We start from the raw sequence: 27,913 nt of genomic DNA, 5'->3' as shown, positions 1-27,913 counted from the left end.
ACGCTGCTCGCCTCTTCTATTGCTCATCCATCTGAACACAAATTACTGAGCCTTCCTCCTTCCACTGAGAAATATAGACTGGTGCCTTGTGTGCGTGTGTGTGTGTGTACACGCACTTTATTTACACACACACACAAATCAAAACAGTGACGATCCTAAAGATGCTGGAGGATGGATGGATGCTCCCAATGTGTTGTATTTTCTCTCAAAACTGCATGCAAGCCTCTGGCCCAAGTAGATGAGGACAAAACTGAGATGCTGTTAATCTGCTCCCATGAAATAAGGCAATGACAACGGAGTAAGTTCAACAAACCACCTATAGCACAAAACAGAGAAAAGGGGAGAGAGTGTCACCATAGAGACCTCTCTCTTTAATCATGCCCTATTTCTTTCTCTATTTCTGTCTCTCTCTTTCGCGCTCTGTATATAATTTTTTTTTAACCACCATTCTCCTCTTCTTTCCCTTTTTCTTATTTCCACAGCTCCACACATACACCTCCCTCCCTTTCTTCTCTCTTATCAGTGACAGGCTGGAAACAGAAGCGAGATAAGGAAACGCCAAAGCCAATACAAGGTGTGGTGGTCGAACACGCGGGCAGATTAGTCATTGACACGTTTGTCAGGTAACAATGGCAAACGCGCAGCTCAAACTGGTAAATGGGAACAGAAACAATGAGATGAATTTCGCCTCATAATGCATTATGGGCCCTGCAGCATTAACAGCCAGATGCAGCCGCATACCGTTCATCCCCAGAGGTGTGGCAGCACAGATTACTAAAACGGAGCCGCTACTACATACTGTAATCAGTTCCTGTCACTCAATCACTCAGACAGACACACAGGCACACTTTAACACACACACACACACACACATGCAAAGTTAAAATACACCAGGGTCTGCTTCATCACTCCCCCACTCTACCTGTCAGCAGAGTGGAGGCCTTAATACTCGTGAGTACCAACAGTTTGTGTGCATTCATTTCTACACATCACATTCACTGTATGTCTTTCAACAAATCTCAGTACTACTGTCAGCCATTTCAGTGTAACTGGTAAACTGACTGACACTCTGTTGATTCAGTGCAATTTTGGCATGGGATAATGCATCATTTTTTAGATTAGTTTTCTTTAAAGGGACAGTTCACCCCAAAATCAAATACGCATATTTTCCTCTTACCTGTCGTGCTTTTTATCAATCTAGATTATTTTGGTGTGAGTTGCCAAGTGTATACCAGCCGTTGAGATGTCTGCCTTCTCTGGACTACAATTGAACTAGATGGCACAGTTTGTGGTGCTCAAAGCCCCCGAAAACACATTTGAAAAAAAGACTCAAAAACAGTGTCGCTTTCCAGAAATTATGACCCGGATACTCAAGATAATCCACAGACCTTGTAGGAACTATTTTGTTTCTGTTGAGCCACACCCACCAACCATGTCACTGAGTAGAGGACAGCATGCATCAACTGCTAGCTCATCTAGCACCACTGAGATAGCTAACATTACAGCTAAACCGAGGAGGACGCCATTAATGTTGAGCATAAGCCTCTTGTCCATGAGTAGATGCACTCTTCCTTCTGCACTGTGATACAGTTGGCAGGTGTATTTTGGTAGAAGGAAAATAGTTCCTATATGAAACTGTGCACAGATTATCTTGAGTAACCAGGTCATGATGTCTCTTAAGAGACATTGCTGCTGAGTTTTTCAAACGTATCCTGACCCGGAGACTCATTAAGATCCACAGACCTTGTTGTGAGCAGTAAAAACAATTTTATCTATTTATCTATCTATTAACTACACCTGCCAGCTGTATCACTGCGCAGAAGGAAGTGTGCATCTACTGCTAGCTCACCAAGCACCACTGAGATACAGTGTTTCCGCTACATTCATTTAGCAGCGGCGACACACCGCTGCTAAATTATTGCCGCCGCTGCTGCTCCTTCAAAACATTTATTTTGTAAATGCACCACCACCGCTCTGAGACATCTGTGCACTTGCACAGCGCAGCAGCCAGTGTAGTGAGGAGAGCAGCGGTGAGGGGAGGGGGGAGGAGCGAGTGGGGGAAGGCTCCTATTTAGGGATGCACCGATCAGCCGAATATTGCAAAAAACCACACATTCGGTATTCTGTGGAATAAGTGAAAAGCAAGGCCGAATAATAGCAGCGTGTTTTGATAGAATAAGTGAAAAGCAAGGCCGAATAATAGCAGCGTGTTTTGATAACGCAATCAAACAGCGTGCGGCGACTTACGGAGTAAAATGTCGGCAGTGTGGAGATATTTTACTCCATCCGTATCAGAGGAGAAACGAGCCGTTCACATTTCTCTCTCTGTGGCAGGTAACGGCCCACAAACCTCACTGCACTTTAGGGACTGTTCTTTACTTATGAAGCAACTTGTCAGGGGAGGAGGGTGGCTGGTTGATTTTTATTTCATTTATTTATTTTATTTTGATCCCCCCTATGTTAATCACTTATTGATGCTGTTTTTGAAGTATGAATAAGTCAATAAGTATGGATGGAGGAATGTCTCTCACCCCCTCCCCCCGCCACCCCCGCTGCTGAAAAAAATCCTAGAGGAAACACTGAGATAGCTAACATTAAAGCTCAGCTGAGGAGGACAACATTAATGTTTACATGTCGCACTGTCAACAAACACAAGCCTCTTTTCCTTTGGTAGATGCACGCTTCCTTCTGCACAGTGATACGGCTGGCAGGTGTAGTTCGGTAGAAAGAAAATAGTTTCTACATGAAACTGCTCACAACAAGGTCTGTGGGTTATCCTGAGTGACCAGGGGGTATTGTGAAAGACAAGAGAGCTCACTCCGCAGCAAAATCTGGGGACCAAAATAACCCCAGAAGTGTACTGCACTGCACACTGACAAGCAAAAAAACTGACCCAACTGATGATACAAATCTCCCACTTTCAAGGGGCAGCCCTTCTAGATTCTCAGTAATACTACAGGTAAGAGGAAAAATTAGTACTTTTGTATGTCTTCATTTCTTTTCAGGGTGTAATTTAGCTCTAAATTTACATTAACCTACTGGTTTAGGCCAGCAGCACTTCTTCTTGTGGTACATTACTGAGCTTTAACTATTCATCCTGTGCTCATGATAAACTGCTTCGGTATCTCACTTTATTTGGTATCTTAATTTCGAACTGGGTAGAGTACGTCAGGATAATGTTCTGGTATGCTGCAACTTGCTCACTTCTATGTTTGAGTCTCATCTGTGGTGGACAGAGTTGCTCTCTCAGTGTCACCATCAGGGATGATGTGCTTCAGTGACAGCTCACCAATAATTGCTGCTATTTTGTCATCTATGGATGACACTGAAGTACTCTGCACCCTTTCTGTGGCAATAATGTCTCTCTGTGTGCTGCAATTTGTGGATTTTTTTTTTTAGGGTCAAGTTATTTTTTCTTCACCTCTGCCACAGTTCTTATTAGAGGTGAAACAGTGTTCACAGTATATGTCAACTGCCCCCATGCTGTGTGTTTTTTATCCTTTGGAAATGCCACATGTGAAAGTGCTTATTAAAAAATGTATTTAGCTGAACCTCATTTAGCTCAGCTTTATTGTCTGGGATTTTTTTTTTTTTTTTTCATCTTGCTCCATGTTTCCACAAGTTGTCCTCCTGTTTATCAAGGCTACTTGGGCATATTATAGAATTACAAAATAATAAACAAACAAAAGGCTCAGTTAAAGCAGTTACAGGTCGTATTTCCCTGCAGCTCAGAGGGAAGTTGGTTCTGTTTCTGAACAAACAGCCAAGTTCTGTCGCAGTTTTCCAAGGCTGAATACATGATACGGTATTCAAATGTAAATTTTCAGTGCTGCCACATTAAAACTACTAACATTAGAGACATGCAAAGTTCTGTAATCTACATCTAAATTGCAAGAACATGAATTTTGTTTCATTTCCACAATGTGCTGCTACATAAATACCACGTAAGTGAACATAAGAGCATCTTGCAGTGCATCACACGACAGTTGTTACTTCCCAATGTTAACTGCAAAGGAACAGCGAAACAGTGTAAAGCTATATCATCTGCATATTTATATATTTTAAACACCCTTAGTGGCATGTGGCAGGTGTCAGGAATTTAGCTGTCGCTCTACTCACACACTGATGAATATTTAATGAATATAACTGATGAACCACTTGTAGGCACTCCTGCTGCTGACAGCTGCCAACAGAGGATGGTATCTGTAAAATCAAATGATCAAATGTATTAAGTTGTTTTGATAAATATGTGCATTGTCTAAACCAGCAGTTCAATATCTTAAAGTTAAAGTAACAGCTGAGACATTGCTGTAATGTGTCTCTATAACTAGACATATGTGGACTTCGAAAGTAGTGCACCAAGAAGAACTGATCCTGACAAGGTATTTGAGTGATATTGACGGGCAAGACAACTTGGACATTGGGCAATATTTACTGTGTTTATTGCTGTCTTTGCCTTCATCTCCTAATGCAGAAAACTGTATTTTTTGATCTATATTTGTACGTTCATGAATGAGCAGATGTGAAACAGGTGGGATTTATTCTTGTTCCCTGCTTATAGTGTGTAAACGCACACTTTATTATTACAAACTAACTTGTGCATACACAGTTCATTCACCTATATTTTGTTCTTACCACGCTTTGATAAATACAGCCTCTGGACTTCAGAGGCCTCTCTTTCCCAACAGCCCACCAGAGACAAACACTAGAAGTGTATTCTAGTCAGCCACCTGCCACTTTAAATGGCACTTCAATCAAGAGAATAGCCACGAGTTCTACTCCTTTAAAATGTTACCATTTAGAATTATTGCGGCTGTTAAAGGGTGAGGACTAGACTCGAGCATGGAGCATGAAGTCATTCAATGTTTCTTCCTGGCTTTCTCCCTTTGTATTTAAACCAGTAAATCCGAATAATATTATTGTATTTAAGAGTGTGAGGGGGAAATAAAACTGGCAGCACTGAAGGTTTTGTCCCTTAGTTCCGCAAAGTTTTCGTTTTTCTCTCAGACAGCTCCCGCTGGCTCAATTAACTATTGATCAGATTTGTGGAACCGAATATAAATAATTAACAAAAGTGGAGATAGCATCTACAGCTCTGCAAACAACTTCAATACAGAGGCCTCTGTGTCTCTGATCAATAGGGCGTGGACAGCATGCACATCAGCCACTGCGAGGACCTCTGCAAGGTGGCCACGGAAACAGAGAAAATCACATTTTTATCAGACATCGCAGCCGTGTCAGCAAAAAACATCAAGACCACAGAAGTAATCAGGCAGTGGCTGTTTTATTGTAGATACCAGAGTGGGGAAAACCATCTGTCTTTGACATTTAGAGGGAATCTAATTAACTCTCTGACGTGGCAGACTAACAGGTAAATGAAAACTGAAATTGTTGTTGTTGAAGCGCTGAGGTGCGATTGGACTTTTTCCATACAGGAAGTCTACCTAGAAAGATGTGCTCCAATGAGAATCTGTCATCCTATAAGCAGCTCTGGGGGAAGTGATAGCCTGGTTGTGTCCAACAAAGCCTGAGTAAGTAAAGATGTAACATACTGAAGAGAGAAAAGCATAAAGCTCCTTGGGGAAGGAAGTACTGTATGGCACTGTTGGGGGGAATTGAGCTGAGGCCTCTAGGTAACCCTATTTGAATATGAATGCGTCCCATGATCCACATCAAGGGCACTGACAGGGGCACCTCTATCTACAACTACCTCCAGCCGATATAGTCGTGCGTCTGCGGATCTGTGTGTGTGTGTGGGTGCACAACTGATCACTCCATGCAGCCATCAGCCACCACATTTTTTCAAGGTACTTTGTACAGTGCATTAATCACAGGGACCCTTGAGCGCTTCCACGGATCCAAATATTCCGACCTTGAGGTTACAAGAAAGACATTAGTCCTGATCCATTCAAAGTATTGGAGACAGGGAGGGGAGCAGAGGGAGGGGGCAGAAAAGCTTTCAAGGTAATGAAATTCTGCCATAATTTAAAGGAAAAGACTTGTGGGGACAAGCCTGAGCCAGAGTAAGAAAAAAAAAAGATTAAATTGGATTTTTTTCTTTTTCCCCTTTATTTTAAATTAGGCTTAAGTGCATGCGGGGGGTAGTTTTTCTTTCTCTTTTTTTTCGAACAAAAGCATGATAACAGCATTAACGTCCAGAATGAATCGAATCATTTCCAAACCAATTAACCTTTGACAGAATGGATGAGTGGACAGGAATGAGAATGGCGCATAGGGGAGGGGAGAGAGAGGTGGGTGGAGGAGAGCAGGCAGCAGCGTGCAGAAACAGCAGTCTGACTGGCAGGGAGCTAGCTTTTGGGGGTGATTGCTGACTGAGAGCATAGCATGAAGGGGCCTGTTGGGGCTCCTGGAGATACCCCATTCAGACAAACATGCCAGGAAACCCTGCTGGTGGTCCATCTGAGTGGGGACATGCTGGCTGAAACACGCAGCGGACCTGTGTCATATATGTCTCCTGTATAAAAGGGATATTGGTGGGAAAAAAAGTAACTAATAGCGGGCACCAAAAGTTAAGCTGGGATGCAGGGAACAGGAGATGCTGAGGAACGGAGAGGACACCACCCCACTCAATCTCAGCTCCCTCTCCCTCCTCCAGTCTGTCGTGTCCATCCTGACTGATAGTAGAGGGGTCTGCAGTTAACCCCACTTATTCTTTATGCTGGCTCTCACTCCCTCTATCTATTTCTATTCCTCCCTCATTGGCTCACACACAGCTGCAGCCGGTCCATTAAGTTAATTAAAGGCTCCATTTTGAGCTGGAGCCCGCTAGCAAATACGAGTGCCAATCAATAGATCTCTGGCTTATTTTGTGGGAGGGAGGGGTGACAGCGCTGGTGCTGCATTCGGGGACATGATTTGTAGCCTTGGCAGACGAGCCATGTCCCTCTCTGTCTTGTCCTCTGTCTCTGTCTAATTTGGTAGCCACCCTGCCCCTTGCACAATCTCCTTCTCAGTCTTCACCGTGATGTCATCTATCACTTCGCTTCTCCCTTCTTTACCCTCAGCCATCCACGGCTCTTTCCCATCTGCCTACGCAGAGTCACAGTCCTGTGTATCCCTACGAGAGCACGTGTGCATTTGTTTTAGTCGCCATCTGCACAGGGGAGGCAGCTGTGTGGGGTTGCAGCTGGGGTTGGAGGTGTGGGAGGCTGCAGCGGGCAGTAGTGGAGCTGAGATCAACAGGGTGCCCGAAGGGATGATGTGAGCTCTGGGACCAAGAGAGGAAGTAACAGTGGGACAGAAGGCGAGGGTCTCGTTATGTGAGACTGCGCAGCATGCCAAAAATCACGACACAGAATGAGAAGCTCATTTCCATGTCTGCACCATAGACTGTATAAAATAGTGGACGTAGCTACCGTGACGTCACCCATTGATTTGTGGACAACCATTTTAAAGGCTGGAGTTCTGCATTTCGGCCGTCACCATCTTGGATTTTTGAAGAGAACATATTTGGACAAGAGGGTGGCGATGTGGAGGTGTGACGGATAAATCTGACTCACACTGGAGTGATGCCTTGCAGACAGCCTGTCATTCAAGTGGCCCCTAAATAAAAATGTGTAACTGTAAGCCTTGCTAAAATGAAAATGGGTGAGTTGTAAAAAAAAATTCATACCCTGTGTAGTTGGCATGGATGTTGACATTAGCTATAAAGACCAAAAGCATTTTTATACCAGGCTGTAAACATGTTTATTTCTGCTGTAAAGTGGGGCATTTTAACATGGGTATCTATAGGGACTGACTCTGTTTGGAAGACAGGTTTAAGTGGCCATTTGAGGAATTGCAGTGTTTGGCATTTCCACGTTAGCTTAATTTTTCAGCCCATATCTAAAAGTGTCAACACACTGGCGCGACCTCTAGCTCAACCGGTAGAGTGTGCACCCCATGTAGGCTGAGTCCTTTGCAGCAGCCTAGGTTTGATTCCAACCTGCGGCCCTGTAATAAAGGCCAAAAGCCCCGAAACATATAAAAAGAATTGTCAAAATAAGCAGGGAGAAGAGATGATTGGAAGCAGCTGGTTGCCAGTCACAGCGTTGTGTGTGGAAGCTTCTCAGATAAAGATCACTATTGTTGGAAATAAGGATCATGAAAACATACTTGGTTTATTGGGATTTAAATCTGAGCCCGCTATAGGAGCAGCATCACTTTGTTCCATACCCATAGACAAGACTAAAGATGTAAACAATTCGATTCACACTGTATGTCTTCAAAAATAAAAGCGTCTCCAGTGATCCTCAATTTTCACCAAAGATCTTTTTTTTTTTTTTTTTTGCTTTTGTCTCATTCCACAGCAAGAGTGGAAGGCCCACAGGCTAAACAACCATCATCAGCTTCATGTGGCGTTCCTCTGCGATGAATAATGGCTGAGGGCGGCAGGCAGCGTAGCAGTTCAAAATCCGCATACAAGCTCTCTCTGCTGGATGCCTCTGCTCCAACAGTCCCCCCATTCCTACAGTCACACCAGCAGCATGGCAGTGGTGCAGCTCATCGGGCTCCTTCCCAGCAGTCATTCGACAATTCTCTCCCTCCAGGGAGGCCTTGATGGTTAGCCAGTGTTGTTTGTTGGAGGCCTTTTCCTTCCACCCTCCTTCCTCTACTCCTCCTCTTTCTCTTCTCATCTCTCTTCTTTTTTTTCAGTGAGAATGCCTGGTGCTTTTTCCACTTCTCTAATCTAAACTCCCTCCTTCTCTCTTCTCTCTCCTCTCAGAGAAAGCCCAGGGGGGCTTGTTCATATTCTCTCCTCTTATTGTGTTTCATCTTTTTCCTTATGACACAGAACTATCCCCCCAGAGTATCCAGCTTTCAGCCAGGGAGCTGGAGAAAACGCATGGTTAACCCCATTTTATTCTGTCTATTCAAAGGTTCCCCGACAAAGCTCTAGTGCTCACAGCAGATAAGAAATCATTCACATAGAGCAGGAGAGAAGGTTTGGTATGCATTCAACAGAGGCAGAAGAGAAGGTCATTTTCCGCAGGAGTGTGGCATTCGAAAGGAGCAGTGCATTTCTAAGCAATATGTTGCACCATATTGTGCAGCTTACAAAACAATGGACGAGCTCACTTACCTAGGCATTTCTATGAAACAGCTGTTGTGAAAGCGCTATGCGGCTGTACCTTCGTCTGGCTACAGTATCTGTTCCTAGATGGGTTACTTTCTAATATCCGCATAGAACTTCAGAAGGTAAATTTAGCACAATGTTACAGTATGCCCTTGTCAATCATACAGATGAGTCTATTATATTATAACAAAGTCAATTTAGATATGAGAGAACACTGCTATTATTGTGCCACAGACCATTGCCATAAAGTCCTGGTCCATATGCATACTGTAAGACAACTTAACGTTAAATAAATGACGAATTTGTCAAGAGCAGCCCTCAGCTGTGAATTGACTCCAAAGCAAAATGATGTACCCATGCCATGTAATATAACTGTCAAAAGAAGGGGTTATCAACCATAAGGTATGACACATAAAAATGTAAATGGTTCGATGGGGGGAAAGGGGGGGAGGGAGGGAGCGAAATAAGGCTCTTCTCTATTGGTGTTCCTGCAGTGACCTCATCTCTCTTTCACCCCACTCTTTTGCTCTCGCTCTATTTCATTTTCTGTCTCTCTATCTTTCACTCTCTCGTATCAAGCACACACTCCCACTGCGTTTCTCAAGCACATGCTCCCTCATCCTCGGTCACCCTAACCACCTCATTTCTCCAGCCCTCCCTCCTCTCCAACTCTCACTCTGTGCGTAATTCAATCATCCCAAGGAGATGGATATCCGTCCCCTAGGAGCGCTTACGCTCTCCATTTCCTAAAGCGCTTGATCAGATTAATTGATTGTCCCCCCCCTCATCTCTGCGCCCCTTCTCCTGACTGAGGCTGCTGTGGTAGCGGAGGGTGGGAAGAAATCAGGTTTGCATTGATATTTTTATAAAATGGCTTTTTCCTTTTGCCCCCAGACAGACCCCGTAAAAGGACAAAGGGGAATAGATAAAGTACATGAGCCAGGGGAGGGGGGGGGGCAACATGGAAAGGGTGGAAGCCTGCAGAAACAGACAGGTGGGATTTATAAAGAGGACAAAACAACAACCTGGAGCGTACAGGAGACACAGAGCTGAACAGGAGATCAAGGGACAAGATAAAGCAGATAGGCGATCAATGAAACGAAATAAACAAGACTGTTTAGGAGGAGTATGGCACATGTGATGTGAGTGTGTGTGCATGCATCTGTGTACCATGATGTTTGGCTGCAAGCCCGCGGAGCACAGCAAGGGGTAGAGATGGGAGAGTCAAACCAGGCCCCACAGGGAACGCAGGAAGACCTCAACTCATCTATTATAACTGAGAGCCAAGCGGCTGCCATGTCTCCTGATTGCTGAGTCCCTGTGGAGCTGTCTCCCTCCCCCCTTTCTCTCTCTCTCTCTGTCTCCCCCTTTCTCTCTATCTCTCCTCCCTATTTCTGTCTCCCCTATGTTTTTCTATCTCTCCTCCCTCTTTCTGTCTCCCCTCTCTATCTCCCTCTTTTTGGCACTGGGGATGGCAGTAGATTACGGTGCTGTTCCAGGCCTTTGGCTTCTACGTTATGGCTTGGGCCAAATACACGCACAAACATACACGCGCTCATGCACACACACGCACACTCGCAAGCACACAAACACACAGAAACACAAATACACATAGACAGGAACTCGCTCGTCTCTCTCTTATCTATCTGCCGCACATGTTCCCCATACGTGTAAAGCTTTTACCTGAGCGCGCCATTACAGCTGAGGCTTTTACCTCTGGAGAGCCAAATTACCTTTCAGATACAACCTTCCCTTTTTCAACTTGCCCTTGACATTTAGTTCACTTGCATTCCCCCCCGTACATATAGACTCAAACGCGCACTATAAAAGCCACACATACAGCAGCAGGCAAGCAGGCGGACAGACACACACGCAGAAAACACAAAGTTGCAAGTCCCCAGGCTCTTAATTCTCTGTCATTTAGACCTCACACATGTTCTACACATCCTTCTTCTTCCTCTACAGCAATTTCTACGCTCAACAAATACTGTATGTTTGCAGGATAGAGCACACAGCTTTGGCAGGATCATACTGTAACCACAGAGCTGACCGTGCTCTTCAAAGCTGCAAGCATTTCGCACTTGGCAATAACAGGTAAGGCTCGCTTTTCATTTGTTTTATTAAGTAAGGGACTGGTTCTATCAATAGGGAAATATTCATCCAATAACACCCAGCTCCAGCTCTCTACTTATTTCCCACTAAAATAAAACAAATATAAGGAGACTGCTCCACCAACCCTGTATCCAAACACAGGATGTTTTCAAACCGTAACATATGGTTAGGGCTGCACAAATAATTGTACGTAATTAAAAATTGATGTTTTCTGTTTCCACAATTAATCATGTTCTTTATCAAAACCCCACAATGCAATAACTTTGATATTAACATTGATTTAAATTACTCTTTGTTAAATGAATTGGTTGGTATCAGCTCAGTCAACACCACACACTGCAGTCATATGCAAGATATACGCAAGGCTGCTCACACAGGCCAATTCTACACTGCCTGCCCAGTGTGAAATGGTGGGGAGCTTTATTTACTGAGTGACTCTTACAGAAAGCATTTAGGGAGCCAAAGAGACCAAGATGTATTTTTCAGGAGTTAGTGGGACCAACTAAAACTAAAGGGCAAGTGAATCATGTTGGCCTTGCATTTCACAGGTGGCAATAAAGAGGATTTGGAAACTCATGAATGCATATCTGCCAGTTTTGTAGATAAGTTGGCAAGTGTTTACCATCACATTTTGTATTTTACAGGCCCATATATTTTATCAAACATAGAAATAAAATGAGTAGAGAAGACAGTGAACTGTTTGCTGTTGCCATTTGACTAGAACAAAAGAAAATTGCGATTGTTTTTAGTTGTTATGGTGAAAACACAGGTCAGTGGCGCCTTCAAGTGCACCGCACTCATGAGTCTGAGAACTCTGTTTAGGATTTCTCTTACCCTTATTTTCCTTATTAAACAGAAAATACAGCTGCACATCAATTTAAGTTTCTCTTTTTCACCAAATTTAGACTAACATTGCCTTGACAGCCTTGTTAATGCATCATAATACACACTTCATTAAAATTTGACAGAAACAAATGTAACTCACCAAAACTGTCTACATTAAAAACAAATTATGGCTGGCGCGGGACACTCTTGGAAGTGTTGCACAACAGAAACTGAAGAGCAGTGCAACCTTCTTTCATTTATGCTTTGGCAAGAGGTTCCAGTCGTCTCCATATCACCAGAGAGCCTGCATATATTCACGGTCTGTGTCTGTCGCAGTAAATGAAGCATAATCTGCACAGACAGCTGTTTAAAACCACACAAATATCCCACTGTATATGTGTTTTTAATTTATTAACCATATATTGATTGATTTATTAGCCCCCAGTCTGTCTGTGAGTGGTAGATTCCCCATACTCTCTACGATGGGCTGGTAAATGAAATCAATGAATCAATAAATACAAACACTGTTGATTTCTTTGCGTGGCACTGACATGAAAGCAATATTTGTTTACTAAATGTCTGCTGTCAGTCAGCCTGGTGAAGGTGGCTCCACAGTAGCTGCTAACGGACATCTGCTTCTGTGGAGAAAGATGCTAAATGCATGTCAGAATCTGTGTGGATTTAAAACTACTTTCTCCGTGGCGATGATACTAACACTGACAATCACACTGCGCAACAAAAAATGACTTCCGCAACATAACAAAAATCTCCAGGTACACGACATGAAAGAAAAATGTGAAGCGTGATTTTTTTCTGTCGAAGATACGTCATTTCTGTTGCGTGACACTCATCAAAAGTGTTGCATGGCCAAGCATAAATCAGGCTTTAGTCCTGTTAGTCATCCAATTTGGAAGAAATAAATCCCATAGATAAAGTGTTTAGTCATTACAGCAGACCTCAACTTAAATAAGCGACTTGCAAAAGTGATATATATATATATATATATATATATATATATATATATATATATATATGCAAGTCAGCCTGCTACAATGACCGCAATGGACAATACACATATAAATGGCCAGTGCTCTGACCATCCTGCTATGTTGATTTAAATGAGAATGTCCATTCTACTCTCATTTCATTTCTATGGCATTAAACCGTGCAAGCTAGGTACTGCACTCTGTCATCTAGCAATCAAAGCAGTCACTTTGTTTATAATGTTCACACAGGTGAAATTCCTTCTATAAGCCTCTGGGGGTTTTCTAAATCTCACCTGCAAAACTTGCTTCTCCTTGTGTCACTGTATAACTACTGTTTTGCTTTGCAAATAAATGAATAAGGATCAAATAACAATCTTTCCAAGAGCACCCTTACCACAATTTAATATTTCCCTCCTCCCCTCCAATGGTCTAAGTGTACTCAGGGTGTGTTCAGTGCTCTTGCACTATGGGTGCAGGTGCAACAGAGGACATTCAATCAGGCCTGTGTCTGTGTATCTCATGGCTGCATTGACTGTTTGCTGCTGCTCAGAGGCAAACATGTACAGACAGCATCTTTGTAGGGGGTCAGCTGAACTCTTGACCTAAACACACACAGACTCATCAATACAGACAGTCACACTGACACACAAATAAAGCACACACAAACACACAAGCATGTACACTCAATGCTTGAGTACTCAGCCCACAAACTAAATCAACACACCATTTATTTTTCTTTCCGAAAGACTCTCTCTCTCTCTTTCTTACTTTCCCCAGACTTTTTTATTTGCTAGGGGGCTGAGCTCTCAGACTGGGATTGATCCGGAGCTGCCGTCTTGAACCTGTGCCCCGAGGGCAGCTCAGTGCAAACACGCCGCAGCCCCTCTCCACTTACTCCGATCATGGTTACACTCACTGTTACACTACACCCGCATATAAACCCACAGACCAGATGCACACAGCAAGTGCCACCTCTACCCGAACTGCTTTAAACAAACCGAAGGCTGATAAAGACAGATTTGAAGGGGAAAAAAATGTAAACTAAAACAGCAGCAGCGTCATAAGAAATATTCCAAAGACACTTGTTCACAGTCAAAGTGCAAACCCAAGAAATCTGAATGGACCTGAGTAATAAACTGTTCTGTTGAGGAGGATTTCAAAAATGACTAGCATGTGTATAAGTATTGGAGGAAAATCAATAAGCCTAACAGCTGCATTGGATATGACAGCAACAATTTCATACACCACATCCCATTTGCTGAGTGCTTTTTCATGGGCAGAGCACAAAAGAAATCCATTATTTTTTGCAAACGCAAAGATTCATTTGAACATTTTACATAAATAATTCATACAAAGAGAGCTTTTACAGTGTTTTCACCTGAAGACAGACAGCTAACTAGCGAGAAAGCTCACTCACCCACCCACCTACCCTTCCTTCTCTCTTTGAAGTCGGAAAAAAGGGGGAGGAATAGGGTATAATTTGTTTGATTCATTTATCGTTGCTTACTATGAATAAATGTCATTAAGAGTGGTTGCTGCGCAGCGGTTGTGAAGTTATGGAATAGCTGGCAGCATAGTGGGGGCTGAAATAAAGCAACATGGTGATTAGAAGAATGCATCCATCCCACACACACTGTGCCAGTCAGGAGTCTAATGGCTCTGTGGAAGTTTGTGTGTTCAAACACACGCACACACACACACAAGGTACACACACAAATACATATACAATTACTCCCTTTTCTTTGCTGTGACTGCCCTGAGTTCGTATGGCGTTTGTGATTGATGGACTCTGTGATTGGTGCTGTAAGACAGGTGGAGCCTTCACGTGAGCTAATCTACACTGCCTCCTACAGGATAACAGCTCACACTGGACCTGTAAATATGTGAAAAACTGTCATCATCACCTTCAGCCAAGCTGATAATGATGACGATAAATGGTGTTTGCACAGCACCTATCGAGTCTTCAAATTCAACCACCACAACTGCTTGACAGAAGGGTGGATTAAAACTGTCCCTTGTGTACAAGGACTTCTGTATTTCAGAGTTGTGTGTAATTGCAAAAAAAAAGAAGGAAAAAAAATCTTGGGTGCTTTCTGAAAAATACTTTCTTCATTGCCTGATTTCCTTTGCAAGCTTTAATGAGACCCCAATAGCTTTGCAATTGCTCCTATGGGGTCATTTTTGTGTGTTATTGAGAGTACATCCCCATCCCTATTCTGACATACAACATCCCCTGATGGCAAATTCAGCACCCAAGCCTTTTCTGTTAATGGCATGTGAAAACCACAAATATTAGTCAAGTCTTACCAGAGGGCAGCACTCCTACCTTCCATGCAATGCGGTTGCCCTTGGTGTCATGCATCAGTGCCATCGGGAACTCTCCACGCTCATAGAACTTGCGAAAGGTGGTCGGTTTGGAAGGGCGCTCCCGAAAAGCCCCTGCAGCCGGGGGGCCCTCCACCTGGTCAAAAACATGAGGGGAAAACGTGAACGAGGAAAAAGCAGCAAAACAGAGAAATAAACACAATGAGACATATACAGCAAGTTGAGAGTGTTGTTTTATGAAATCAGAATTGACTGTGTTTTCTCCTACAAGAATAGAATCACTCCCACTGCCTCTTCTTAAGAGTAATTCAGGGAGACACATGTGCCTGCTCCTCTGCTCCTCTAAGGAAGGCAAAACACAGATAGTGTGCGCTTGTGTGTGTGTGTGCGCGCATGTGTGTGTTGGCCCTGTAGCCAGAGGCACTGCCAGAGGCATTGTTAGGATCATCTTTTCTCTGCCTCCATATTGGATATGTGCTATTACTGCGCCACCAATGGGACTCCTATTACATCAGCCACAGTGTCTATTGTTGTGGGGACCACTGGTGGTGGTAGCCTTACAACAGATGTAAGTTAATGCAACACATTGAAGTGGAAATGGGAGGGAGGAAGATTTAAAGATTAGAATACATGTCATATTAATACTGTATTCTATAGGACAAAGAAATTGGTGAACTTACTCAATTTAGGGCTGAGCGATACGGAGAAAATCATATATAATGATATTTTTGACCAGATACCTCAATATCAACATTGCAACTACATTGTAGGGTTGACCATTGGTGCTTTGACAAAATATTTACACAATGAGATTCTTTAAAATAAGGGCAAATAATATGGTAAAGGCAAAAAAATACAACAGAAAATTTGGTATAAACCAGTGGCAATGTAAACCTATGTGACGCTTGCAGCTCAACAAAAAAAATAAATACATATGTGCGATAGTTGTGGTATCATAACAGCCTGTCACAGGTTACAGCGTGATAATTAGAGGAGAAATGTCAGAGCATAAAGGTCCAGGTGGAAAAAAAAACAACTCAATCATTTAGGATTTTGCTAAAAGAAGGAAATCACCTGTTGATATATATACATATAGATCCCATGGTACATTTTCTGTATTTGGGAGCTGTTAAATGTGTAATTTTATTTTGTTGAACTATTCATATTGTATACAGAATCTGAGTCTCACTCTGATTTAATGTTGTTGTTTACAAACTAAAGAATGAGAGATCATTTTTGTTTAGTTTTCACTGAATATTTGAAGGCAAACTGTTAGGTTGACATGTAAAACTATATCACCTATTTTGCTGCAATTCTATGCTCTTAAACTACTAATAAAATATTTTTTGTCTCATATTGTCAAGAATACTATTATCGCAAAAATACCCTGAAATATCGTGACATTATTTTAGGGCCATATCGCCCACCCCTATTGTCATAATCTCCTAAGTCGAAGACAATATCTTGCCTTATATCCCAATAGCGATATAATATCAATATATTGTCCAACCCCAATTCAATTTGAGAAAAATGTTACCAACATGTTGAGAGATACTACAGAGATATTGAATTTAGGAGCCTTGAAAAGACCAATTACCCCAAATACCTGGTAAGAAACACACACACTCCATCAAGGAAGTGACCGAAACTTCTCACAGAACACCCACTGATGAGGTTGCTAAAGTGGGAGCCACTCATGTACTTGAGGGATATGGATTTATTTGATTGAAAACATTAGAGCTTTGCAACAGCATGTTGTAGTGGACGAATGACAGAATGTTGGAGCCAATCGTTTCCCTGTCTGTGTCCCTTGTGTGCATCCCTCGCCATCTGTGTCGTGCTGCCACATGACTGGCAGATGTGTTGCTGTCATTAATCCTCAGATTACCACCCATTGAGAAACAGAATTTTGCCACAGCAGCCCACAGGCGGAGCAGAGCGATACTGGGATGTGTTATCTTTGGCAGGGCTGCCTAAGATTGGTGTGCAACTTGAGAGATTTTAAAGGGGTTTTAGTCTATTACTGTGATGCTATGCAAGGGTAGTTTAGTTTTCCGTGTTACATCATTCACTACTATTGCCTGTTTGTTGCATAATTCAAAAACAAAATGGATAAAGGAAAAAAAAAAGCCTAGAACCCCGAATGTAGCTCAGTACAGCCGCCACCAAGGAATGATGCAACATGGAACAAAGTTTAAGTTACACATGTGATGTGGTGTAGCTGGTGCCATTGTTGGGCTCAAGAGAAACAAGAAGAAAGGAGAAACTATTATGAGGGACTCTGAGTGAGTGTCTCAGAGCACTCGCTGCATTTAAACAGCCCTAATGCACCGTGGGATTGCAGCACAGTCATTTCAAATGAATCTGTTTGGAGCATTTGTTTACCATGCCAGGGAATGCTGAATAATATTATGCTGAATTAATAGGCACAGGTTTGTATACCTGCAGGAGAAAGACTACCTTAACAAAATGTCTGTGACTAACAATGCATGTAAAACACAAGAAAAGGCACTTTTTCAGTGTCGCCTATTGCACTAGCCGAAAAGAAATCCATCACAACAAATGGCATGTACGCCTTCTACGCTCTTTTAAGTCCCCTCTTTAATTTTCAAGTATAATTTTAGTTGCAATGGTGTGTTTAATCATGTACGGTGACAAAAAACTGATACACCTAGTCTTTTGTTAAATGGTATACCAGAGGTGGGAACAAGTCATTGCTTTGCAGGTCACAATTAAGTCTTAGAGTCTAATGCCAGGTCAAGAATGACAATGTCCTAAGTCCTAAACCTATGTCCTACTGGAAAAGTGTCTATAACTTTCTCTTCCAAAACTGGCTTGCGGGTAAGTATTTTCAAGTCAGAAGGTCTCACATCCAAAGGAAGTCATAAGTCACTGGTGTTAAAGTCCAAGTTAAGTTGCAAGTCCTTTTTTTATTTGTCAAATTAAATCTGAACTCAACAAATTTGTGACTATTTGTGACCCCAACTTCGCCATGTACAGTGCACTTCTGTAAAAAGAGAGATTGCTCCCACTTTTTTTTCTATTAGATTTTAATCAGCTAATCAATAATTGCCTGAATTGTTTAACTTGCATTGCTGTGACCGGTTAAGTGTTAGCTTGCCTCAGTGGAATACTGTCTCTGTCTCATCACATCAAGCACAGAGAATAAGTTAATACAAGAATGCGATGCCTTTTGTTGTTTCATTTAGACTCTGTGAAACATACATCACTATCTGTTTGTCTTCCCTCTTTTCTCTCTCTGTCTCTGTTCATTCCTCTCACTGCAGGAGTTGTTTTGCAGCCCTAGCCTGTGGGAAGCTGGAAAGCTTGCGAGATCAGTGCTGCTCCAGCCTGCAGGAGTGACAAAGCCCTCATATCCAGGTAGCTACGATGGCGGTTGAGCCACGCTGCACAGGGAGGCTAAAAATAGCTCAGACTGGGCAGCTAGAAGAGAATGAACCCAGACTGCATTGACTGGCTGAGCAGCTTTTATGGTCAGGAATGATGACGCTGCAGTCACTTCCATGGCCTGTGCTCGTGGCTGAGGTGTTGCAAACCAACTTCACAGCTATTTTCCTGTTTCCTCTCCAATTATCATCACTGGCATGCCAAACACGACAGCAGCCAAAAAGATACATGTACATGTATGCACAATAGCACATTTCCTTGTGACTCAGCACACACTGAACACAGAAGCCCTTTGCTTGCTACTGGCGTGGGCTGCCGTTCCGAGCAGCTTAAGGAGAACTGTAATAGGAATAGCACTGCGGAGAGATTATCACCTGCTGGCTTCCTGATGCCATTCCGATGATCTGCCTGCTCCTGTTCTGCCATTCATGACGTTCAGGTCTAAAGCTCTTGCATGCTGAGAAAACAACCGCTATCACTGAATCCCAATGTAATAGCCACTAACCTAGTTTGCCTAACAAAAACTAGAGTTTGTTTCCTCTGCTTTGCAGCCTTCTGAGAAGCCACATGAACTCATGGACAGGGCGTGCAGTTCAGAAGCACACAGCGCCCATGTTGTGAGCAACAACATCCCTAAGTTCTGTCTTGTATGGATGAGCATGCATTTGTGTTAACTCAATTTAGACTTGCTGCGCTGACGACAACGACTGCCACTGATTCTGTTGTACTGTTTGCCAGCACGTCGCATCATTTTGAGCTCTGCACGTCTCCTAAACACATTTGAATCATTGTGTGGTTTTTCAGTTTTACGCTATTCTGCCTGCATTTGTTGATGTGAGTAGCCACAAAGGTGGTTGTGTTGTTACATGAAGTGGTGAGAAGCAGCGCAGCATCCCCCCGTGTAATCAAAAATTCTTCCCCGTTCTAAAACACTGGCATAAACACAAACACAGACAGTGAAAAAAGACAGAAAAAAGGAGCCCTATAACGTCGACCTATACAAGCAGATAACATCCCGCCCCTCAGTGGAGGCCATAAAGCGAACCTGTGAGGCGACAGACTACAGAACAGAGATAGAGGTGGTGTAAGGCAATAAAGGGAGGAAGTGTCTGTTTTGTGTGCCCCTGGTGCACACATCAGGGAGTCATAACAAGGCAGGACTGGTCAGATGAGCTCCAGGCTGTCATTTCTCTCCTTCGCCTTCACTATGCCTCCAGATCTGTTTCCTCCGTAATACTGTTGTCCACTCCAACTAGCTCTACCGTAAACCTGGCTGCCGCAAGACCCACAGAGGCAATAACACACAAACATGCACTCATGCACGCACACACTCGCTCACACACCACGCATGCTGAGCTCCCTATGGGTGAGCCCCTGCAGAGGTGATTGAGCACCGGCAGGGCCTCGTGCTCCTGTCATTTATAAAGGTGTCACCCTGAGAAACAGAGATGCTCCCTCTAACCTTATTAGTATGGCACTTCCATGGCTCTCCTGCCTGATTTTGACACACAGAGTGGGTGGGGTAGTCAAAAGGCACGAGGAAGAAACTGAGAAAAAAAAGAAATTAAGTGAGAGGCTGAGGAAGGATAAAGGTGGAGGGTGAGATAGGCCAGAGAGAGACAGAGACATGCAGAAGCTGGAGAGATGAGAAACAGAGAGACAGAGAGTGAGGAAATCAAGAAATAGAGAATGGAGGAGGGTGATGGAAGAATAGTGGATATGACAGAAAAAGGGTGCAAGGGAGACAAGAGGTGTGGCTCATCAATTCTGAGGGTGAGTTCAGCATGGCGGGGCTGCTGCAGCATGTAGGTGATCCATCACTGTGCCTGGGCCTCCAGCTCCGGCGCTCTCTCTCTCATCTCTCCATCTCACTGCTATATACCACCACCCCAAAACACCTCTGAATACCTCTGATAGATGTCTGGTGAAGGGCTGTCAATTCATTGTCAACCCTGCATTGCCATCACCACCGCACACTTCCTCAAATGAGGCCCTCGTTAATCTCCCTTTTCATTTCTATCCATCTCCTATTACCCTCCTGCCTCTCGCCTTGTCAGAGCAAAAATGCATTTTGTTGCATAGTATTTGTTTGGGAACAAGGGTGCCACCGCACATAGGTGCATTGCATCACCTGTTTACTGAGGCAGCAAACGGGGTAGGCACCCGCTTGCATGCTCGCTCGCTCTCCGCATTTGACTGCTGTTTTCGGTTGAGAGGTTATTGAAATCTAGCTCCGTACATAAGGCCGCCTTTCCTGAGGGAGGGAGCAGGGTAGGTGAGTCACAGAGGAGAGAATAGACAGGCCGAGGCTCTCCTGATAAGGTCAGCTTGCACATCGGTGCCACAGGCAACTAAATTAGCTCTCTTTATTTACAGGGCATTTTCCGCCGTAGCCCAGCCTGCTGCCTGCCCGCCGGTCACCAGGGATAATGGTCGGGCTAAATATGTGTGCTTTATTCTCAAACTGCATTTAAATGAACAAGACACAGACAAAATAATGGAGGTATTTTGGCTGTTAGGGAATCTCTGCTTATATGGTCAAACAATCATTGGATCGGATATTTTTGCTTACTCATTCCCTCTGCAGGGCAAAAACATGGACTGGTGGGAGGCTGATTCCTTTCAGAAGAATAGATCTGCAATATTTGTGCAGCACTCCATTAATTTCTCATGACCAAACAGCAAGAAGTGCAATCAGTCTGCGAGTTTCATTATGTGCAGAAATTAGCCCTGTTGTGAGAGACAAGGTCGGATGAGAACAAATGAGTAAAGAGCTCTCACTGGACGGGGAAAACCACAGGCTGATGAAAGGTAACAGAGTCTTTTGTTCAGCGCTCACAGGACCATAGAGGTGTGCTTTACAATTGTCACCGTGTCAGAGGCTTTTGCATCAACTGTACCGCGCGCCGAGGCACAAGGGCAGGAATGTTTGTAATGAAAAATGACGACACCGGCAGGAAAAGACGACACTACACACCTCGTGTCACTACAAAGGCACGAGGATGAAACAGGTGACAGCCACCTACTATTGAACTGCGCGCGAGAGGGATAGCTTTAAAGAAGAACTTCAAAAAAAGAAGCTTCAAGCATTGAAGAGCGCCCCGCTGTTTTCTGTCTCCTCTAGTTTAACCCCATCACTTAAAAGAACAGCATAGACACAGGGAGACGTTAACGGGGTGTGAAAGAAAGAGTTTGCGGTAGGAGTGGGAGGGGTGGAGAGTAAGTGAAAGAGAGCGAGCAAGACAGAATGAGGGAGAGCAAGGGAGTGAGAATGCCCTGAGTATTTTCCATCTTCTCTGTGTGGCCCACTTATCAGCCAGGCAGCAGGGCAGCCTTGTGCTTACAGAGGCCTATTGGCTGATTCATATCACCAAACCACAGTTGAGATGATGGCTCAGAGTGAATCAGCCTGCATGGCAAAGGCAGAATATAGCAACTCTTACTACTTGTTAAGTGAACGGGAAACCACATGCACTGAGGCTCAACTTAAAAGAAACATGCACATTGCTTGACTCACATAAGTCTGACCCGCTGCCAAGATACACTTGCAATGTGCATGTAGACTGATACAAACCAAGTAAACACACAGGTATACAGTGCACCACACATGCGCAGGTTGTCTTAAGTCCGTATAATTTATCATATAGTGTTGTTATAATGAAATAATTGACTTGTTAGGAGTAATTACCACAATCATTCTGCAATAGCTTGTTTGCAATCACGTGACTATCATGACGTCTAAATTCAGATGCAGGGCAGAAAGTGATAAGTTCCGAATATCATGCATGAACTGGAAATAGAGAAACATGACTACATAAATGGGTTGGATGAACCTGCAGGCAACACATGTTGGATGCGATCCATACAAAATGAAGAAAATTGATTTTTTTTTTCCCCCAACTTGACCAATTTGCCTGGTGTGAACACGATCATGATTACAAATCACCTTGTCCTCCAGACCTCCTCATGTTACAAGGCAAGCCAATGAAAGAGTACAAGAGTCTAGTGGACTATAATAGGAACCATGATTGAAATGACTGCCATTTTGTTTTTGGCCAGGTGAGCAAATGTGCTCGAGTATAATGCTCTCTTAGGCCCTGATTACACAGAAAGCATTTTGGCAGCTGGAGGTCCCTTTTCCTAATTGTTTTTAGTGAGTATGAAGCTTTTTGCTCGCAACTATTGTGTTGCAACACACCTTGCGATGCTGTGCTCGCGGTGCCTGTCATTTTGCCAGAGCGCTCTGAACTCCTTAAGTTGAAAAAACGTCAACACGGAGTGGAAAAGTTCCCAGCGTCATCTCTTTTTTTGTGATGGTCACAACAACAAGTTCACAGTTGGTAAACAATTGAGGAGAAACTGTTGGTAGCGGTTGCTGAATACCCAGACAGTGTTTCCCCTCGGTTTACAGCTTTGGGGGGTCGGATAACAAATAAAAAATTTTGCTCGGGTTCGGCTCACTTGACATGCTGCTGTATTGTGCCATGGCCTATTCAAGTGCTGGAATTTGTTCGCAACACAGGCTCCGCTCCAACTGAGTGTGTGTACAGTGCTGCAGGTTTGGTTATAACTGTCTCGAACACGGGCCCCCCTAATGGTAGGGGAAACACTGCCAGAGCAACAGACACTAGGTTGTCAAACTGCCCCCGAGTCATCTTGAAATACATCAGAAAACGGACATCATTGAGGAGAAGCTCCTGGACCAACTGGTGGTACTCCCTGTGATCCACCCTCTTTTCATAGACTCATGTACCCACACAGATCTCTGTATTTTGGTAACTAGCCACTAATTGACCCTTCACTAAGCCTCTCCCTTAATCAGTCACTGTCCAATCCTACATTAGCAACCGTGTGTAGCAACCGAGAGGTCCGTCAAGCTTTCAGCATAAGCTAATATGCCGAAGCGGTGTGCATACGGTAGCGTTACCTTCAAGTCCGACACCTGATACCCAAAAAGTGTCAAAGGTGGTGTTGAATTTTTCCCCTTCCCCAAGCCCAAGACCCAAGGAAGATATGGCTAAAACAGTGTGGAAGACCACACGAACAGCTGAATCCAGCAAAGATCAATAAAAACACCTATGTTTGTTCCAAGTTAAGATGCCAACTAACTTTAGCTAACGCTAGCTTTGTGTGCTAGCTGCTCTCCCTTTGTCTGCCCAAAGGAGGGAACATAACTCACACTTGCATTGCGACTGGTGAGCTTTTCCCTCTATTTTAATGTTTTCGTGATTTATACTCCGCCAGCAGATGATATTGTGAATGTAGCTCTCACGTGCATATTGAAGACCTTTCTGTCGGCTTCTCTCTGATATCTCCAAACAGTTTTTCCAGAAATTTGATGTTATTTCCTTTGGAATATCTCTCACTGATATTGCTGAAAACTCCATATTTCTTATGCTAGGAGCGAAAGTTTGACGGACGTGGCAACAGTAACTAAGGGGGGCGGGGCTTCGCGAAGGGTCAATTACTGGGGGGGGGGATAGATTGATTACACAGGAACGTTAGTGAAAGGATGTGATGGGGTGGTTGCCTGGCAACAATTAAAAGGCACAGCAAGCCTTTTTTTTTTTTTTTACTAATGGAATACATTTTTTAAAAATGGCAGTACGGTGGGCCTCGCATTTTGCAACCTGTGCATGGATGCACCACTGTCCAGCTAACATTACTAGCTACATTAGCTGACATTAGCTGCTATTTTCAACCTACTATGTCAACCGTTCCCAGAGGTCTGGTGAAACTCTGTTAAAAAACTGTGTCAAGACTAAAAATATTGAGAAGTTGTCACAGCACATTGTAATTGTATCCAACTTAAGGCCTATTGAAGACAACGCTTTAACCTTGACATTTGACATTAGTTGACTCCGCTACTCCAGACGGAAGACAGAGGTGTTCCACATCTACAGGAATTTCTCAGTGAGTATTTTTTTTACCACTATTTTTGGGACTTAAAGTGGCCCTTGTTTATTTGATAGAGTGGAATAGGTGTACAAAGTGCAAATCATAGGCATTTGTGCCATGTTGGTAGTTTTTGCCTCCAGCTGCCTGCCTTCCATCTGGTTAGCACACCAGTGTATGACGACAGCAAGAAAGCTAATCTTTACTACAACTCAATGTGAAACATGGCTGCAGAAACATGTACTTGTGTGTCAGCTTTTTGTATGCATGATTATGAGTGTGTATATTAAATGTCTGTGTGTCAGCAAAGAGAACATTTTCTTGTCCTGGCTGTTAAGAGAGTGGGGCACGCACTGATCCAATGCTTTGTCTTTACAACCTCAATCAGTGACGACACCTGAAGGTATTAAAACACTGCGCTGGGCCATGAAATTAATGAGACACAGAAGGAAAACTATGTCCCTGACCTGCTGCAGTTGCCACTTCTGCTGCTGAGAAAGAAGAATTTAACTGTCCTCCCAATTTTATTCACCAAATAAGTAGCTTCTTGTCAATAAACATCCTCATAACTGCATTTAATTTATGGCAGACTGAAAACCACCTCATAGAATATTAATGTTCCTGAAGTCGGTGACAACACTCTTTGTTTTAGAGTGGTTATCGGGCGATGGGCACAGCTCGGAATAGCTGCATGACTCATCCAAAAGTTGAAACCTAAGTTTGTTTTGCAGGTAAGGAGACAGTCAACTAAGCAGATAAGGCAGTCGTAGAAATAAACAGACAGACAGGGAGATGCTGAGATGGGCAAGCAGGCTGGAACCAGGCGAGGAGATGAGGAGATAGGCAGTGAGGTGAAGTGAATGCAGCTGTGACTTTATTGGGGAAGCATCACTGGAAGCTGTGGAAGGTTTGATTTGGCAGCAATAGGCCCACAGGGGGAGGAATAGGAGAAGGACACACCCAGAGCAGCATGGAGGCCATCGATTTCACCACAGAGCCACAGACAAACAGCCGCACAGATGAGAGAGGAAAAGAGCGGGTCAGTCTACAGCGTCACCACATCACACCACCCCACAGCCACACACACATTCACACAGTGTCACAGGTAGCCCAGCACTGACAGATCCCTGAGGAGTGGAGGAAGGCATGGGGAGATAAGCAGACTGCGCATGGCAAGAGATACAGGTTCTACCTCTGATATGGGAATATTGTTTAACAGTGAAGAACATTATCTAGGTGATTAGTATGTATTGCAAAATGAACCCCAGGCCCTTGGTCTTATCACTCGCCCAGTGTGACTTTCTATTCCTGGAAATCAGTCTTGCTGCCTGTAAGGCCGTCTGCTAAAAATGATGCTCGGGGTTTGCTTACAGAGACACCATGCAGAGACCAAAGCCCGGCATGGTCTGGAATTTGACCTTTACATAAATTAAATGTGGGGAAAGCACACTGAAGGCTACATCCCTGCTAGAAGATACCCAAGACACACAGCCTGCCAAACCAGGCTGCACGCATCCAGTCCCAAAACCACACACTTTATCTTCTCCTTCTCTATTTCCTTTACCTACTTGAATGTAACATAAAATGCCTCTTAATACAAATTTTGTTTACTCCACAGACTCAGGGGGGAAACGGGCTCCCAGCAGAGGTTGTTACAGGAAACAGTGAGTGATATATATGGAACAGAGGTCTGTTATTGAGACCTCCTACAAGGATAATGCTCTGAATGATAGTCCACCCTTTGGATTAGCCTGAGAGACAAAAGAAGAAGAAAACAAAAAAAAGACACTCGTTGCCTTGAAAACACGCTTCTTCTCAGACGCCTCAAATCTCACACTTTGCTTGCTGGAGCAGCTCTCTCAGACAGAGAGGCGACACTTTTGGCTTTTGGCTGAGCTACAGGGAGGCACTCACACAAATACACACACACACATGCGCACAGTCACACAAACAAACAAATAAAATGGAGCTAAAGCAAAGACATGCCCTCAGCACTTTGTGCCAGCCACCCCTGGCTTTTATTCTGAGTGCAAGGTTTATATTAAAGTCATACAGATCTACTTCAGTTTTATCAATTCTTGCTCCTACAGTCCATTCATCTATCCACCCACCTTTCTGATCACCCCTTCTGCGTTTGCAAAATTGCTCTGCATTGCAGGTTGCTGGTACTCTGACAGTGAAACAGGTGTCTCGGCTATTAGTATGAGTCTTCCTATGCCACCTCCTCTATCCCACACCTCCGATGACAAGCATAAATCAGGACTGTGTGAACAAGCAGTAGTGATTAAGATGCTTGCTACAAAAACAGCCAGGCACTCAAACACCAATGATACAGCCTACACTTGATCAGAAAATCTTGAAAACAGACCAAACCAAAGCAAAGAGTGTATTTCTGTTTACTGTTTAGGCAAGAGTTAAATATGACCTCCCAAGTTCAGTCTGTGCAGCAAAATCCCTTTCATCTTCAATCATAAAATGAACACTCATCTATTTAAGAGGTGTACTACGTCATCCCCTCCCTCCTGAATCATATACGCTCTCCAATATCTTTCCCCTCCACTCACTCTAATTTCCTCTCATAAAAAAGCCTGCCTTCTACGACTCTCCTTGGCTTGAATTTTTATGTCTTTTTGTGGCCCATCTCAGAGGAATGTTGTCAAGGTAATGTGATGATGACCCTTAGACTCCTCGTTAAATCACTCAGTATCAGAGCATCAACTTAATGTCTAAAATGTTAATGTAAAAATACAGCCAAGACAGTGCAGATGACCTTAAAGAAGTGGCGGGGAGTTTTCTTTTTATCTGCTTCAAGCAAAGGTCTAAATCACAATCTCTTACATTAGTACTCACATCAGCATCCGTGTCACAACCTTATTCAGACAGCCAGACAGACAGTCCCAAACAAAGTCAGTTAGATTCGACAACACTAAAGAGATGGGTGTCAGAGTGACAGATGGAAAGTTGAGCATCTGTCACTGTGCTGAACCATTTGGCTGAAATCAAAGGGAGATGAGGGCCTTCAAAGGACAGGCAAAGCTGTGTCTGAGGCCAGACATGCTCTGGTGTGCTCCGCAGATAAGGGCCAAGAGGTTATATTGCTTTTCTTCTGTCTCTCCCTTTGTTCTCCTCTGTCTTAAGGGAGTGGGAGGGAGGGAGAGGAAAAGGATGGAGAAGAAAGTGGAGGAGAGAGAAAGGGGTAGTGTAGTGACAGAGAGAGAGAGATAGAGAGAGAGAGAGAGAGAGAGAGAGAGAGAGAGAGAGAGAGAGACAGAGAGAAGAGAGACAG

The 27,913-nt window shown here is 43.6% G+C and overlaps 1 protein-coding gene across 7 annotated transcripts in view; it reads right to left on the bottom strand.

Moving 5' to 3' along the window:
• The window catches only part of pacrg (PARK2 co-regulated), a 255,296-nt gene that overhangs the window by 135,075 nt on the left and 92,308 nt on the right, over positions 1 to 27,913 (bottom strand). For all 7 annotated transcript variants that reach the window (XM_050061236.1, XM_050061232.1, XM_050061233.1 and 4 more), the window contains one exon: positions 15,326 to 15,460. In XM_050061236.1, coding sequence (XP_049917193.1) covers positions 15,326 to 15,370 — 45 coding nt within the window. In that variant the 5' untranslated portion in view covers positions 15,371 to 15,460. The remainder of the gene's footprint in view (positions 1 to 15,325; positions 15,461 to 27,913) is intronic.

This window comes from Epinephelus moara, chromosome 14 (genome assembly GCF_006386435.1).
Source record: "Epinephelus moara isolate mb chromosome 14, YSFRI_EMoa_1.0, whole genome shotgun sequence".
In the NCBI taxonomy this organism is placed as follows: Eukaryota; Metazoa; Chordata; class Actinopteri; order Perciformes; family Serranidae; genus Epinephelus; species Epinephelus moara.
The sequence above is the reverse complement of the archived record's forward strand: the minus strand, read 5'-3'. Positions and strand labels throughout refer to the sequence as shown.